Below are 18,157 nucleotides of genomic sequence, written 5' to 3' on the forward strand. Positions count from 1 at the left end.
TCCCTTTTTGACAAACGGCATTTTTAAAAGAGCGAGGAGAGAGAAATGATACTAGTTGCTGCGCCGTGAAAGAGAACAGAAAACGTTGGGCCCTTGGGTATTACCATTATTACAAAACATAGAAGGTAGGATCGTATAGAAGTGGTATAAGCGTGCCTCCGTGAGGGACAAAACATACGCAAATGCGACACTGTGATTGGTCGAATCCATTTGTTGCCCACCATTATCCAATACTAAAAAAAAGGTGGGGAACAAATAAAATGTGAGACTGAGACAAGGACAAACAATAATAGCTCTTTCGCTGCTATCCTACTGAAAGTTACATAAGACTATCCCGTTCTGTCAGTTACCCCCACCACTCATGCCAGATCCAGGTATATCCTAGATTCATGTTACAAAACCATTCTTCTCTTCCATTTCCATTCACTCAACGCTCACCGATACATGATATTTGTGGATATTTATGACAGTCAACGTCAAAGTATTATTTTTGTGATTGTGAAGATAAAATTTCAACTATTCCGTTGTATTATTTATCTCCTAAATTTAGGATCAAATTAAAATGTCCTGCCGCAACGCTTCTCACGCTGGAAGCTGGTATACGGAGAATGGTATGTCACATTTCAGTATTATTAAATGTTGATTTGGTATTCTCAACGTAGAGGAGTTATACAATGATATTGTACATGCGTACATTGTTGTTTTCTTTAATGTGCTTTGTTTTTCCTGCAATACTGGATTCATCTTATTTTGATTGCTGTATTGTTAAATTTAATACAAGTTTTTTGTCTGAATGACTACGTAAGTCAAAAGTTCAGTGACCTTTTGTATGATTTGGTGGATTCGTCTCTTTGTTCTTTACCCCAGTCTGTCCTTCTATTTTAATAGAAACATTTTTTTTTACTCTTTTGGGATGTAATCTTACGCAGGAAGATGATAACGTAAATAAATACACATATTTTTAATTTTATTGTTAGCTTGACTGACTTCCGTTTAAAATTGCGTTCAGAAATTTGGTTTCATTGTTGATGTAAGGAGCACATTTCAAATTATTTGTTTTTGCTACTGTAATTTGAAAATAAGTTAGCAACTGATGATTTTATTAGTAGTTCGGCACGTATATTCTTAAGTTTTTCGGTATTCCTCTAAAATATAAAAAGTTGTGTGAAGTACGAATATACATTTCCGAACGAACCGGAAACGTCGGTTGCCATGACACTATTCAAACGAATGTCATTTTCTCGTAAACAAACGACCATTACACTCCATTTTATAAAAATAATCTCTAATAATGTCTGGAAAATCCAAATCGGTGTCGTCAACGGCCCCAAAAACGTACAAAAGTCGACCTTCTACCGTCGGGCCACCAACCACGCGCCGTTCCATCGTACCGTCGACCACAATGAAAGATCGCAACACGCGTCCCACGAAAATCAACAAAAACGCTACTTTGGTTAGCGAGGCCGATATAACAATGCGTCCGGAGTTCGCTATACCTGATTTCGAGACGGAAAACAAGCAAGTAGCGTACGGGAAGTTTCTGCGTTCGATGTTGGAAGACTGTTTGCTGGATGAGAAGATTGAAAGGGAGGAAACGGAAGTGGATAAAGAAATGGCGCTGTTGGCGGACAGGTTTCAGAAGACCATGTCGCAGTTGGACAAGACTAATCGGCGGCTGAAAGACATAACCTTTGTTCAGGAACAGGAGAGGTGAGTCACTTCTAGCAGTCCTCCTTTCGGGTAAACTCGCTCCGTTCGGCTCAGCATTGCTCCAAGCAACTATTATGGTTGGCACCACTTGACGTTCTTTTGCGTGCACGACCACGGATAAGATAATGCCTTGATTTTGACAACCCTTAATAGCCGAAGGCATAGTCCCATACATTCATAATCATATTCATAAGAAAGTGATAGCATGATTCATCCCTGAATTGCTGTCAAACTTCAGTTTTGTAGGAAGTGTCCTTTCTGTACGGTAGTACTATTATTTATTCCGTGATATAACACAGAATAAGTAATAGTACGCAAAGGGACGTTAAGTTGTGCCAACCCTAATAATTGCTCAGAGCAGTGCTGAGCCGAACTGAGCCGAGAATGCCCGGAAGGATCAGTTTCCCCTGGTGTCACAAGAAAACTGTGCAGAAATGTCTTGGCCTTGCCTAAGTAAACACATGCATGGTCAGAATTTTTCGCTGGAGGCATTAAATATTTTAAATTATCTATAATTAGTTCTTTGATGGCCTAGTCATAGTAATAGTAGTAGTAGTAGTAGTAGTGACCCTGCCCAGTGCCCACAAAGCAGGAGTTCCTGGGTTTGATTCCTGAAAAGGGTTTTCATTTGTGTGTTTGTGACAAATATTTTGTTCCTGACTTATGGATGTTTTCCATGTATACAAGTCGTTAGATGTAATTATAAATTATATTATCACCAAGTACCCTTGTGGGGACTGGTGTTGTCACCAGCCTTATTGAGCGTCCCGAAGGACTAGGTTGATCTGTGTCCTAATAATAGGCACAAATTTATTGGATTATTTATTTTTCAGACTAATCGAACTGCGCCACCAAGACAACGCTAAAATCTTTGAAGCAACTGCCAACAGCACTGCTCCGGAGATCCTGAACAGCCTGTCCAACACCGAGCAAGCTCATCTAGACAAGCTCGTTACAAAGAACGTTGATTTCGGCTACGACAAGAACAGCGGATACAAACAGCTACTAGACGCCGTACAAGATGCCATCGGAGGCTTCGAAGAAATCAAGAAGCATTCAAACCTAGATATGACCAAGTTTAAAGAATATGAGAATACGAAAACTATGTCCGAGCAGATGGAATTGAGTAAAATGGATCTGGAGATGCTGAAGACGGAGTTTGAGGTTAAGTTTCCGCAGTTTAGTGAGAAACTGTTGAAGGAGGCTTCGGAGAAGTTTGCTAAGATGGTAGAAGATGGAGAGGAATGAATTTGTATTGTATTGTATTTACAGTAGTACAGTACATATAGTGCTACTTTACCGCACTAGTGGGGTAATAAGGACTTTACGTGGCTATGTCGAAAATTTAAAGGCCTATATGTACATTGTACAGTCAGCAGCAGAAGTTACAAAGCGGCCGAGGTTTTCAAAATGATCTTGACGCGGCTTTATTGTTAAGAGAATAAGAGCGTGTCAAGGTAATTTTGAACATCTCGCCCGCTTAGCAACTTCTGCTGCTGACTGTACTGTAAAACGATGTACGATACACATGCGAATACGTAATTCGCAACTTGTGTCGATTTAAATCACTCCTTTTGGTTGTGTTAATTTATCGCCACTCGTTTCGAATGTCCTATTTTTAGCACTTGTATCGTAATGTACTATTACAGCACATATGGTGCTACTTTCCCGCACTAGTGACCAAAAACGGCACAAAAATGTGAAAAGAAATAAGTGTAAAGGCCTTTACAATAAATTCTGTAACATACCTTAATGTCTTATGTATTTTTATATCATGTATATTATATTTAGTTTGTTGAATACTTTTGTGGTTTTATTCATTTCCCTATAACTTTATATTATTATAAGTATGATGTGATCCCACAAAAATTTCCAACATTGTGAAAATTTCCACATGGAATAACCCAAAGGATAAAAACGGGACCCTATTACTAAGACTCCGCTGTCCGTCTGCCCGTCTGACCATCCGTCTGTCTGTCACCAGGCTGTATCTCATAAACCGTGATAGCTAGACAATTGAAATTTTCACAGATGATGTATTTATGTTGCCTTAATAACAACAAATACTAAAAAATACGGAACCTTCTATGCAGGGAGGATACCTTTTCTCTGGAGCTGTCTGTACCTTGGTCTGACTTCTGTTGCAGGTAACGAGCTGTCCCGACAGCTGGACCTCTGGCTGTCCAAAGCGGACCTCAGCCATGGACCCGCGCGGGCCATTATCGCCCCGTAAGTTTATATCATGTTTTTGAATTGAAAACTTCTTTAGCGGCGCTGTGCACTTTTTGTGATGGGGAAAAAATGTTAAACTCGCGACAGGTCATGTGACCTGATCGAAAAACTGTTACAATGTCATTGAGTTTTCACTTCTGCCGGCACTCCCGGAGTGCAACCCGTTGTTTTTTTTATTAGCCTGACACTAGAGTATTGTATTGTAGTTATTTTACTTATTTTTATATTTCCAGTCACGCGGGCTACTCGTACTGCGGTGCTTGCGCCGCCTTCGCGTACCGACAAGTCAGCCCTGTTGTTGTGTAAGTATGTTTACGAAATGAGGTACCTATATTTTTATCTTCAAATAGTAGTATTGGTATATCTTCATACCTCTATTTCTTCTCAAAAATACTTTCACAAAAAAAAACTAATCTATTTATACAAAATTCAGTATGACCGTTTCTAATTCAGAACATCACCAAAGAGAATTTGAAATAGAGAGTTACTGTCATGGTAAATTATGTGGCTACGATACATTTTCTGCCTTCTTTCAACAGACGACTAAAGCTGATAGAACGCCAATTGACTTTAATCCTTATTCTTTCACTGATATGTGTTAACTTGTTAAATATTAATTAATATTAACCCCATGTACTCGAGAGTAGGCTGAAGGTTATGGCGCCATCGCTCGAATGGATTGCACCATACCTTTGGCCTATAGTTAGTCGAATAAAAATAATATTTAATAAGTAACACATATCAGTGAAAGAATAACGATCAAAGTCAAATGGCGTTCTAACAGTTTTATCTTCTGTCGAAAGATGGCAGTAAATTTACAGTGACTACATAATTTACTTTGACAATCCGTCTCTATAATATTAGCTAAGTAATGTGGTGTGGTGTGGTGCGTCTATACTCTGTATCTTTAGGTATTTAAATAAAAGTAAACAAACAATTTGTACATTTTCGGGTAGTTATAACATTTATTGGTTAACCGACCAATTACAAAAGCGCCTGGATCAGTCATTGTACGACCTGACCTTAATCTACATTATTTGATCGTGTAATGTTTTCATCTACCCTCAACTGGCTTAAGGAGCCATTTGAGGGTAGATTTTGTTTACTTTTAAGCGGTATCCAGACGGGACTGATCAAATCGGTCGATTTGATCAGAAATGAAATTGGCGTCAATCTCCAATTTTAGATTTATGGTGATATTAGAGCCCTCTAAATTGAAAAAATGCCCCAGAACGAAAATACTGGCCTCACAAATTGGTATTCTTGCGTCCGCACCTCATTTTATCGGTAATATCGGTCATTATCAGCGGTTGAATTCGGCGAGCCAAATTGGCGTTTGCGTCCGCACGTCCTGATTCAATCGGGCAATTTAATAAGATTGGCGAAAAATTGATACGCCTTTATTTAAATACCTAAAGATACAGAGTGTAAGTACAAAAATAACTTGCATTATACTGAGTATATCTTTCATTTCAGCAAACGTATATTCATCCTGGGCCCCTCGCACCACGTGAGGCTGGGGGGCTGCGCGCTGTCGTCTCTCGACAAGTACCAAACACCTCTCTATGACCTCACCATAGACAAACAGAGTGAGTTTTGAATCTGAAACTATTTTGTCTATATTGAACCCTTCGTGCGCAAATCCGACTCGCACTTGGCCGGTTTTTGACTCGATCTGTCGAGGATCACTCCATTCGAGCGTCAAAATATCTCGTCAGAAATGGGAGACTCATCCCTTGGAGCTTTCCATGAAATTGTCTACCGTTTGTCCCGTACAAACGCGAATTTTCTGATGCAGGTATAAGAGTTTCCTTTTCTATGACAAATGGTTAAAAGTATGCACAGAAATATAAACGCCTGCTTTAAATGCCGAAAAAAAGTCGCAACACATGAAATAAAATCCGTTTGTACGGGACAGCCCGTGGAATGCTCCCCTTGGTTATTAATCTACTTTTTCACATCACCTATTCGGAAAAGGGCTTTTTCTTCCCCGCTAGGAGGGATCAAAGTGGCACTTTTCCTCCCTGCTAGGGGGGATCAAAGTGGCACTTTTCTGTTCTAGGACACTGTTTTTGTTATTTTTTGCATTCTTTTTTTAGCTTGAATAATATTTTGAAACAATAATTGTGTCAAGAGTAAGATTTTTTTATTGTCCTCATAGTTGATGTGAAAAGCAGTATGTGTCACACGGTATCAAAATTATTTCGTCTTGGGCGTTAACACTTGAATCCCTCATTACGCTCAGGATTCTACGTATTCTATGTATTGTAGAATCCATCACTTCATTCAGGATTCAATGTACGCCCTTATCGGAAATACATATATCATTTTGATCCCTTGTAACACAAACTACTATTTTTTTGTTTAGTTTACGTGGAGCTGGAGGCGACGCGGCAGTTCGAGTGGATGGACGTGCAGACCGACGAAGACGAGCATTCTATAGAAATGCACCTGCCGTATATAGCCAAGGTCATGGAAGAGTAAGTAGATAGATCACTACATGTAGACCGCGGGTCAGGAGCATATGTATATCGTCACTAGAGATTATAGATGCACCGGATATTCGGTTACTATCCGGTATCCGGCCATTATTTTATTATCCGGCCGGATACCGGATAGTAACATTGTTGATTTCGGAGTAAACAAATAGGATTTAAGAAACAGTTACGGTCTTAATCGTACTTATTTTAAAACAATTCAAACATTAGAAATGCAACGAATAGTTGTTTGGCCGGATACCGGATGTTCGGCCTGACCATCGGCCGAATATTCGGTATCCGGCCGCCGAATATTCGGCAGGCGGAACTATACCTACTTTTCGGTTTTTATACTATAAATCATAATTAGATTCCAAAAAAAGTAAGAAAATGTTGCCACTTCAATAATTTGTTTGTAAAATAGTAAATTCCTTTTTATAAATAAATACGCTAAGATAATTTATTTATTGGTAATTTTACTCCTACGATTTAAAAAAGTACTTTTATTTACTTATTTTTACATAAATACAAGACGCGCTAGTAAGAAGTGGCAACATTGTCTTACTTTTTTTGGAATCTAATTATGATTTAGAGTTTAGGTGCGCATTGTGCAGGTTTTGACCTGTGTCGTAGTGAACGTTCGCGCGGACTCTTTTCTAGGTACGAAATGAGTGCGCGTGCAAACGAGTGGAATGTTAAAATAATAAACGAGTACGATTATGACCGTGATGTTTCTTAAATCCAATTTGTTTACTCCGAAATCGAGCAAAGGTACTCACCGGTATCCGGCCGGATGTTAAAATAAGGGCTGGATAGTAACCGAATATCCGGTGCATCTCTAATCGTCAGTCATCGCCTCCCGGCTGATACTTTGTCAGACGATAGTTTAGATGCTATCGTGAATTAAAAAAATAGTCAGCCGGTTGCATCGCGGTGGAAAGACCGTCAGTTGATGACCTGAACATGTAAAAAAAATTGTTTTTCAGTCAACGCTCAATCCACCAACGGAGCGGCAGCTGACGTCCACGAGGATTCATCATAATCATCATACATAGCCGTTAACCAATATACGATTTTATCGCCCGGGAGGCGATTGGTCATGGAAACCTGTTCGTGGCTCGCGGTCTAATCTTGTAAAACAAAGTCCCCCGCCGCGTCTGTCTGTTTGTTCGCGATTAACTCAAAAACTACCGAACGGATTTTCATGCCGTTTTCACCTATCAATAGGCCCCGTGCATGAACTATAGGAGGCAGCATAGGAGCTGTCAGATTTTTTGGAGCGACGCGTATATGTGTGGTTTATGTTTCCGATGTAGCGCACTAGATGGCAGAACCTAATACTATGCACAAGGAAACGTACTGACGAGAACGGTAGATGGTAGCACTTGCTTTGGCAATGTCCATGTGCACATATGTTTCCGATTCAGGCCACAAGATGGCAGACCCTCCAACGCGCACGCTCCCTATAGAGTGAGCAAGGTTTAAATGTATAATTTGTTAACCCGTGCGAAGCCAAGAGTGGCGTTACCCACGTGTTTGACTTTTACGAGTGCTGTTAATATTTATTTTAATTTTTCAGATACAAAACCGGTTTCACGATCATACCAATACTCGTAGGATCGTTAACGCCTGAAAAAGAAGCCAAGTGAGTTAATTGTAGCCTTTTTTACACGCTTTTACAGTACATCTGGTGCTACATAAGCTACATTACGACACTTAGTGCTATAATAAGCACATTACGTAACTACGTCGAATTTAAAGGGCGATATGTACTGTGAAACGTTGTACGATACACGTGCGAACCTGATGACGATCTCCTATTTTTCGCACTTGTATTTACACATACAATATACATGACTGCATGTGAAGGGTGGTATTCCACCAGTCCAATTTCTTTGTACAATGTCATTAATCTCACTCTCTCATTAAGCAAAATGTGAGACGCAATACACATGGGACAAAGAAATTGGATAGATGGTTATTCCCAGTAGTTACCACCAAGTTGTTACCAGTGGTAACTGGATGATTAAATTTATCCTTACATTCACATTTTAGTTTTTGCACTTGTACCGGTTAAACTGTTTTAATATTTTTGATCACTTTTAAGGCAGTTTACTGAAACACTAATCGACTTATAATTATTTATTAAAAGCACTCTAAATTTATACAATACTATTTATTCTGTTTTTATTCATACTGAAATTTAACAAAATTTTGGTGGTAACTACTGGGAAAAAAATTCCCACCTTTTACCAAACCGAGTTGGTGGTAACTACTGGGATTTTTTTTCCAGTAGTTACCAGTGGTAAAAGGTGGGAAAAAAATTCCCAGTAGTTACCACTGGTAACAACTTGGTGGTAACTAGTGGGAATAACCCCATAGGTGGAATACCACCCTATAAGTCGGGTGACAATGCAATATAATGGTACCATCGAGCTGATCTGATGATGAAGGCAGAAGGCATGAGTATTAGTTGCCTGTGGAAAGCGAAGTACAGTCAGCGATAAAAACTTGTACCATAAATGACTTTTTTGCCAAATATTATTTTAACACATATTTATAGACCTGTCTATCTATCGCGAATTTATTTTATTACCTTTATTTACGGACGTTTCGATTCGACACAGGTTTCACTGGTCGTGGTCGCGACAGTATAGTTTTTATGTTGCTGGATTCGTCGATCTAGGAACTCAAAACAAAAACGGCCGTTTTAACTTTGGACGCATAGATTGACGAATCCAGCAACATAAAAACTAGTTTGATGTATTCAAAAGGTACTTAAATACACAATACAGTACGTAGCGGCCTCCTTTTTTAAATACCTGTCGTTAAATTTAAATAATCACGATTATTTGGCAGTGGCGCTAGTGTGCACGTTGATGGGCTCTTAATATGTGTTCAAAAGGCAAAAGTTTTAAATATTTTAAAAACTATTTTTATTTCTAGATATGGCGCAATTTTAGCCCCCTACCTCGCGGACCCTCAGAACCTGTTCGTGATATCATCAGACTTCTGTCACTGGGGCTCCCGGTTCCGCTACACCTGGCGGGACTCCTCCCGCGGACAGCTCTACCAGAGCATCGAGTGGCTCGACAAACAGGTGACACTCTACTTAAAGTTAGAGGTTTGATTCGATTTTGTCCTTTTAAAAGGACATCGGGATTTAGGTCCAGTTCAAAATTTGATTTGGTGTTGTGCTTCGAAAAGGACATCGTGACTTAGGAAGTCCCCCTCCTCCCCTCCTCGCGTCGGTTTCCTCAATGCTGAGGGTCGTGACCATCTCGTCGAAATAGTTTTGTGTGGACCACTCGGCGCCACACACTTCTATCTGCTGCCTCGTGAAGAGCGTCGTGTACGGTGGTGTCGAGGGTGGTGCGAACCTGGTCAGTCCAACGTATCGGGCTTCTGCCCCTAGGTCTGTTTCCTTCCACTTTGCCAGTTATTAGGTTTTGTTCCTTTAGAAGGACATTGCGGGACTTAGGAGAGGTAGTGTACGTGATATCATCAGACTTCTGTCACTGGGGCTCCCGGTTCCGCTACACCTGGCGGGACTCCTCCCGCGGACAGCTCTACCAGAGCATCGAGTGGCTCGACAAACAGGTAAAAAGGAATTCAAAATTGTATTGGGTGAATCAGCTTTTTAGGTTTACGTACCCAAAGGGTAAAAACGGGACCCTATTACTAAGACTCCGCTGTCCGTCTGTCACCAGGCTGTATCTCATGTACCGTTATAGCTAGGCAGTTGAAATTTTCACAGATGATTGCCGCTATAACAACAAATACTAAAAAGTACGGAACCCTCGGTGGGGGAGTCCGACTCGCACTTGTCCGGTTTTTTCTTTTCACTCGTTATCATGGTTACGTTACAGTGTAAAAAGTACCCGTAACAGTGGCCCGACGCCTAAGATGTATGCGTAAATGCACCGCACAAGAACACAGTAGGGTTGTCATAGACTTTTACACAACTGCCCAAGACTTACTATGAGACACGCTAGCCCTGTAAGTAGTACCGAGCAGGAATGTTGCGAATATTCGCATCCGCATCCGCGGAACTTCCGCATAATTTTCAACATCCGCATCCGCAATAAATCGATGCGGAGCTTATGCGGATGCGGATATCGAACAAGTCGGTACAGGAACGTCTTAGCGGCGGCGTAAGTGCTAGGTAATTTCGTCATTACCTATAACGAATTCGTCTAGATCCAGAAAAGTCGGCCAAGTTACTGTTTATTAAACATTCACACCTATATTCTTGCTCAAATACTAAACGTTTCGTTTTTTTTAATAAAAATTACGAAAAGTGTAATATTTGTCGTTTGTTAAGTACCTAATCTTGACATCCGCATCCGCGGAAGTGAGCCTTTAAATATCCGCATCCGCGGATGTCAAAAATCTGCATCCGCAACATCCCTGGTACCGAGCTACTAACAATGGCGATGTATGCAGCTCGGGTGTGCGCGACCCGCCCCGCGCACCCCGCACGACGACGAAGCCGTCGTCGAATGACTATTGTTTTATAGACGGTGGTTAAGTTCTCCTGCAACGGTAGCATGGTAGGATTTTTATCGCCTGTCACTATGCCTGTCACTTTCGCACTTACTTGTTAGAACGTGACCATGAATTTCACGGCGCTTACGACGTTTTGTTCGCGTGGTACAGGTTGCGATTACGACAATTTCATTGTTAGTATGGCTTGTCTATACAAAAAAAATATTATTTCTAACAAATGTTAGTCGTTTATTCAGTATAATTTGGATAAGTGATTATAAATATATACAGGGTGGAAAGGCACGACGATCCTTTCCGGAAATGGGAGATAGTTTAGCCTAAGCTCTATATTTTCTCCATAGAAACTATGTTAATATGGGCAACCGTTTCTAAATTATGACCTTTTAAACATCCACGCAAAAAACTACTTTGTTCTAACCCTAACAGGTGACAGGGTCAATGAACTTACTTGTAAACAATCAGTATTCGACAGGAAATTATGCTAATTTGTTGCCATCTAACCATTTTTAGGTCTGCTTACAGCACGGTAAGAATCATTGCAGGATTTTCGCTTTCTTAGTGGTTCCACTTGTTCAATACTTGAATGAAATAGTTATGTTATTCCTTAATATTAATAATACTAACCACAACATTGTTTACAACGACAGTTCAAATGGTGACATTGACAACCACTCAAAAGTACGCAATCGTCTTATAAATATCTCTGGTTTCCTTGACTGATAAAAAGGTTTTAGTTTCTTAACACGTTTCACAAAATTATTTTCGAATAATTGGAAACTATCTAAAATAATTAAAAATAACAAGTAGGTTGTGTTAGTTGCACCAAATGAACTTGCAAAAATTAAATACTAAGAATAAATCAAGAATAAATACTTCTTCAATACCAAACTAACAAACCTTCTTGCGTGGTAGGAAATAGACAAGACGTCTGATGTTTGAAATTAAATTTTCATTGAACTATACTTATTGAATGTCATATTCTTCAAATAAAAATGTTAGATGCTCGTGGCTATTTAAATTTGTGGGGCTGTGTAAAAGATATGGTGTACCAAACCAAACGGAATGTGAAACTGCGGACGAAATGAGACAAAGGCTAATTGGTGCTTTCTGCGGAGGATAAATGACGAAGAGCATACACTATATCGCATGTGCATCGACATACTCGGGTACGGGCTGCGGCGGCGTTGTAATACACGGAGGTACATTTGAACACCGTATGTGAAAAGAAGATAGTATTAAATATTGGAAAAAAGTAATTATCTAAGAAAGTAATAAAATTGTTTGTAATATTTTTGCATGCATTTGATTTATTTGACATTTATGCGTCATTCATACATCATTGCGATACTGTCAACGATCGGAAAAAAGTGTAAAGTCCCGAGCTTTCCCGACGGAGATCCTTAATCTAGCCGTCATGTGCACATGCTATAGGGTTATCACCACAGTTAAAAAGTAGTATTTTTGCAATTTTTATTTTTTACTCAATTAACGATTCTTACCATTACCAATAGTCTCTGTATCACTTAAACGACCTAATACTTCCGGGAAGGATCGTCGTGCCTTTCCACCCTGTATATAAATCTCATAATTTTTTAAATATATAATGTTTAAAATACTTGCGTATTTGTTTTTTTTAACCATACTTTGCTACCAATACAGCACGTTGATAACGATCACTAATAATAACCCAATGGATTTTACATGGAGCATAAGGACTAGGCTGGTTCACGTTTGTATGGGAAAAATTCAAACTCTAGTTAGAAGAAGCGGCACCCCCTCATTTTGTTACACTTGTTATGTTGACAAAATACGCCAAGTTTTGTAATCTTATCTCAACTACAAGGGGGTGCTCAAACAATTTGAAATTTTTCAAAGTTGTATGAAATCAATTTCAATTTCACACTATTTGCACATGTGATTTATAAGTTTTGAAGTAGAAAAACATTTTTATTTCTATTTTTTATTTATGATTTTTTTAGGTGTAATTCAAATAATCTTACTTTTGAAAAATTATAAATAATAGAAATAAAAATGTTTTTCTACTTCAAAACTTATAAATCACATGTGCAAATAGTGTGAAACCAGATACTTAAATAAAATTCTGAATAATAAATACTTTTTTTTTTTTGGATTTCGTACAACTTTGAAAAATTTCAAAGTGGTTGAGCACGGCTTGTAGTTGAGATAAAATTACGAAACTTGGTGTATTTTATCAGCATAATAAGTGTAACAAAATAAGGGGGTGCCCCGTCGGAAAATAAAAAAAAAATGATTTTTTAACCACCCTAATAAGGACCCCTTTCTGATGGACAGATGGTTTGTTCCAGGGTATGGACATCATAGAGACGATGGACCCCCGCTCGTTCACGGAGTACCTCAACAAATATGGCAACACCATATGCGGACGCCATCCCATAGGAGTCTTGCTACAGGTAATATATAACTACACTTTTAACCGACGCGACGCAATAAATAAGGTATCGTCTTGGGCGTCCCATTCGTTTTTCGTCAAGTTCTTAAATTAGTCCTATTCTGCTTTCGTCCCTCATTCTACATTGAAAGCCACCGACGATCACATACAAAACATCCTCCAGACTTAGCATAGTCGCGCTACCCCCTCTGCCACGCATACGGTAATTTTACTCCATGTTCGAGTCGAAAGTGTCTTTGTGTGACGTCCGTCTTTGAACGGACCAATCACGGCACGGGACTCGCTCACCTCGTCCCGCGCACCCCCGCATTTTTGGCATCATCGGTTGCATGAAATAATTGCTCTAAACTCGGTCCAGAGGATTCCTAGTCTATGCCGACGATTGTGACGAATGTAGAATGAGTGACGAAAGCAGAATAGGACTAATATAAGAACTTGACGAAAAACGAATGGGACGACCCAAGACGATACCATAAATAATAGTACTACCGTACAGAAAGGAACCCCGGCTCGTACCAATGAGTTTTTCGGAACTTATGTACGAAATACCATTTGATATTTACCAGTTTCTTTTCGGTGAAGGAAAATATCGTGAGGAAACCGGGCTAATCCCAATAAGGCCTAGTTTCCCCTCTGGGTTGGAAGGTCAGATGGCAGTCGCTGTCGTAAAAACTAGTGCCTACGTCAAATCATGGGATTAGTTGTCAAGCGGACCCCAGGCTCCCATGAGCCGTGGCAAAATGCCGGGACAACGCGAGGAAGAAGAAGACTACCGTACAGAAATGACACTTCCTCCAAAACCGAAGTTTGACAGCGATTCAGGGACGAATCATGCTGTCCCTTTCTAATGTATGGCACTATCACTTTCGGTTATGTAGGGTTGCCAAAACTCAAGTAATCACGTAAAGGGACGTCAAGTTGTGTCAACCCTAATAATTGCTCATGCTAGGAGCAATGCTGAGCCGAACGGAGCCGAGAATGCCCGAAAGGAGGAATGTCCCACTGGCGACGCAAAAATAGGGATGTTAAAAGTATGTGTCATTGTAGCTCCCAAACAGATGAACAGATTTAAGGGTTTTTTTTTAATGAAAAGTCTTGGGTTTCGAGATGGTTAGCCTTAAAGCTAGGGAATTGATTTGGAATAAGTTGTATCGGCGAATTAAAAGAATATTTATATTTGAATTTGAATTTATTTGAATAATATTTTTTACTTATTGTAAGTTGAAGTCGCAGCTATGATTTTAGTAAAGAGGAAACTGAACTACTTACATTATACTCGGTTTTAAATATGGAATTCGTTGAATAATTTTACGGTTTAGACTCACTTAAGTCACACGCGACAAGTGAGTCTAAAGCGTAAAATTATTCAATGTTCATGTCTCACAACAGTTTAAATTCGATTATGGAATTTGTTATAAAATATTTTCTTATGTGGTTGTTTTAAAATATTAACTGTTCCATCAACAGGCCGTATCGAAGCTGGCCAACTCCTCGAATGCGCCAAAGATGTCGCTAAAGTTCCTGAAGTACGCGCAGTCTTCGCAGTGCATGACGCCGCAGGACTCCTCCGTCTCGTACGCCAGCGCGTCGCTCGTCTTCGAGTAGGTACACGGGTATAGTGGGGTACACGCGTGTAGGGTACACGGGGTAGTACGCGCAGTTCACGCAGTGCATGCCGCTGCATGACTCCTCCGTCGCGTACGCCAGCGCGTCGCTCGTCTTCGAGTAGGTACACGGGTTTAGTGGGGTACATGCGTATAGGGTACACGGGGTAGTACGCGCAGGCCATGCAGTGCATTACGCTGCAGGATTCCTCCGTCTCGTCGCCAGCGCGTCGCTCGTCTTCGAATGGGTACACGGGTATAGTGGGGTAAATTACACGGGTATGTCGGGGTACATGTGTATCCGTACACGGGAAGTTTAAGGCTCTTGTCTACTTGTCACAGTTTTATTATTAGTAAATCTTACTGCAAGGAGATAGTCTTATTTAAGTCGGGTAATATTACGAAATACGCACAAACCTAGCAGTGCATGACGCCTCAGGACCTGGACGTCTCGTACGCCAGAGCGTCTCTTCGAGTAGACGGTTCATTGGGGTACACGCAGAGTTGTGCCGTTCTCGAGAACGTTTTCCATTTTGTATGGGAATTTTCTCGAGAACATGTCCCATAGTAAACGGAGAACGTTCTTACGCACAACTCTAGGTACACGGGTTTATCGAGGTACACGGGTATTTCATTGCGTAATCATAAACGCGATACAAGCTTCAATTACCGATTGACCGTGTTTGTCTTAATCTGTCTTAATGTATTTGTAAGAAAAGGATAAAACATAAATTAACCCTTTACCGCATACGAAGCAATATATGGCGGATATGATATTCAACTCTATTGACAGCTATTAAAGTTCAAATTTAAACAAATAATTTTTATTACATGCGGTAAGGGGTTAACTAATTGAGGCTTGTGAAGTTTTATGCAGAATGGGGTTAGTGTGTAAGTGTACTTTAAATACTCAGACGTCGCGTCACTCTCCCAACATACACGTAAAGCCTGACCATGAATATATGATCACGCGCCATGTTGCGGAATTTCACTGGAACTATTTTTTTCATTATATACCGAACTGTCACCCTATACATGAGAATAACAGCACAGAATAAGTAATAGTACTACCGTACAGACCGTACCGTACAGGGGCGGGAAGCGAGCCCGCAAACGCCCTGTACACACCTGGAGGCGCAGCGTAGAGAACGAGCTGACAGCCGTAGGACTGAGCTGGAACGAGGCCAAGACGGTTGCTCTAGACAGGAAGGCGTGGAAGGATCTTGTGGAGGCCCTATGCACCTCCGGGGTGCCCTAGGACAGTCAACAACAACTACCGTACAGAAAAGACACTTTCTACAAAATCGAAGTTTGACAGCGGTTCAGGGTCGAATCATGATATCCCTTTCTAACTTGGCATTATCCCTTTCGGCTTTTAGGGTTGTCAAAATTCAAGTAATTGTCTTATTTGTGACCACAAATTGTGTGCACGACCGGGCATGCAAAAGGACGTCAAGTTGTGTCAGCCCTAATAATTGCTTGGAGCAATGCTGACCCGAACGAAGCCGAGTTTGCCCGAAGTCAGGAGTGTCTCCCCACTGATAACAGCGGCCTCTTGACAATGATCATAGGTATATTACTGGTCAGGCTTTACATTCATAGACATAAAGGGGCCCACTGATTAACAGTCCGCTGGACGGTATCGGCCTGTCAGTTGTTCGGAACTGTCAAAATTTTGTTCTAACTGACAGGCCGATACCGTCCGGCGGACTGTTAATCAGTGGGCCCCTTTAAAGACCCTTTATAAGAGTACCCGTGTACGAACATACACGTGTAACCAAGTAGTCGGTGTCTATAAAATGTATGCAATCTATTTTGCAATATATGTACATATTTGGAGTCCGCCTACGCTGACTCTGCACCGATGTTGATAGAACAAAGTGTCATTATAAGCGTCATATTTTCATACAAATTTAACGTTTATAATGACATACACACAACTTGTTATTGCAAAGTCTGTGCAGATGCAGAGTTAGCTTGGTCCGATTCTACCTGTAGTATCTGTTTCTGTACGCTATTATTTTTTAAGTATGATAAATGGCCAAGTTCTTTAGGTAATAGTATTTTATACAATCGTGATATAATAGAGAGTTTTTCAGTCGAGTACCGTGTTTAGGCAACGAAGCTTGCTGAGTTGCCTAAGTAAGGTACGAGATTGAAAAGCTTGATTATATCACTATTGTATACAATACTTTTTCTACTAGTCAACAAAAATAATACTTTAAACTAGTAGAATCACACAAACAAACCATTAAGGGTGTCACATGCGCGTTTCTGAATTATGAACCAATTGTTTCTATTATACAACCTAAAATAATTAATTTGAGCTATGGTTTTGTTTCGTCCTCTTGATCGCGGCGAGCTGTGATTGGTCAATTTCATTATAGTGGACTAAACTGTATCGAAATGAATATTATAGTTGAGCTGGGAGCCCATACATTAAAAATACCCAATTGCAGTTTGGTATAAGAAATCTTAATTCAAGAATTACAGTCGGCTAGTAGAAAAAGTGTACTTATATTTACCCCATATAAGGGTAAAGAGATGTTTCCACTCCTCATTTTTAAACTTAGTCCCTTGTCCTAGGCCATTTATGTATAATTAAAATATAAGATAAGAAAGATGAATTTATATATAAGCTAGCATGGTAATATATTATATAGTGTTAAGAACTTATGTTTTTTTAATAAACACTCTTTAAAAAAAAAAAACAAAAAAAAAACACTCTTGTAATGAAATTATTAATCATAAATCGGTATCGTCACAAAATCGTTTCACACATTACTGAAATGTTAAACTATAGTTCGTTTTTTTAGCATTAGAAAAAAGGTGAACAATCATGAAGTGTCTTTTTATTGAAAAACACTTTTGAAAAATATGTCACGGCAAATATGTAACAATTATGAATCATATATGATTATTTACATTCTTTTGCTTTCATAAGTAATAATGACTGATTTTTAAAAAGCGTTTTTAAATTAAAAGACACGTCAAGTCTTTTTCTAATGCTAAAAAAACGAACTATAGGAATATTATCTACCTCTTACGTATATACCAAAGATTAATTGATTATATTGTATACGATGTGCAATGTCCCAAAGTCAAATTCATGCTTATTACAGCTAAGGGCCTATTTCAGTAATCTGGGGACCACGGTTTTTCTTAAGTTTTCCATCTATTTACATCTATTACAA

The 18,157-nt window shown here is 39.7% G+C and overlaps 2 protein-coding genes across 2 annotated transcripts; both read left to right on the forward strand.

Moving 5' to 3' along the window:
- Positions 1 to 463: 463 nt before the first annotated feature.
- Positions 464 to 16,519, forward strand: LOC134802509 (protein MEMO1). Its single transcript, XM_063775189.1, has 9 exons — positions 464 to 611; positions 3,858 to 3,939; positions 4,176 to 4,244; positions 5,419 to 5,531; positions 6,311 to 6,422; positions 7,999 to 8,064; positions 9,366 to 9,519; positions 13,256 to 13,360; positions 14,827 to 16,519. The coding sequence occupies exons 1-9, from the start codon at positions 563 to 565 to the stop codon at positions 14,962 to 14,964; spliced, it is 888 nt and encodes a 295-aa protein (XP_063631259.1). The 5' UTR covers positions 464 to 562; the 3' UTR covers positions 14,965 to 16,519.
- Positions 1,231 to 3,512, forward strand: LOC134802433 (uncharacterized). The gene is made up of 2 exons (XM_063775094.1): positions 1,231 to 1,710; positions 2,544 to 3,512. Exons 1-2 carry the CDS (start codon positions 1,292 to 1,294, stop codon positions 2,956 to 2,958), a joined length of 834 nt encoding a protein of 277 aa, XP_063631164.1. The 5' UTR covers positions 1,231 to 1,291; the 3' UTR covers positions 2,959 to 3,512.
- Positions 16,520 to 18,157: the final 1,638 nt, after the last annotated feature.

This window comes from Cydia splendana, chromosome 24 (genome assembly GCF_910591565.1).
Source record: "Cydia splendana chromosome 24, ilCydSple1.2, whole genome shotgun sequence".
Taxonomy (NCBI): Eukaryota; Metazoa; Arthropoda; class Insecta; order Lepidoptera; family Tortricidae; genus Cydia; species Cydia splendana.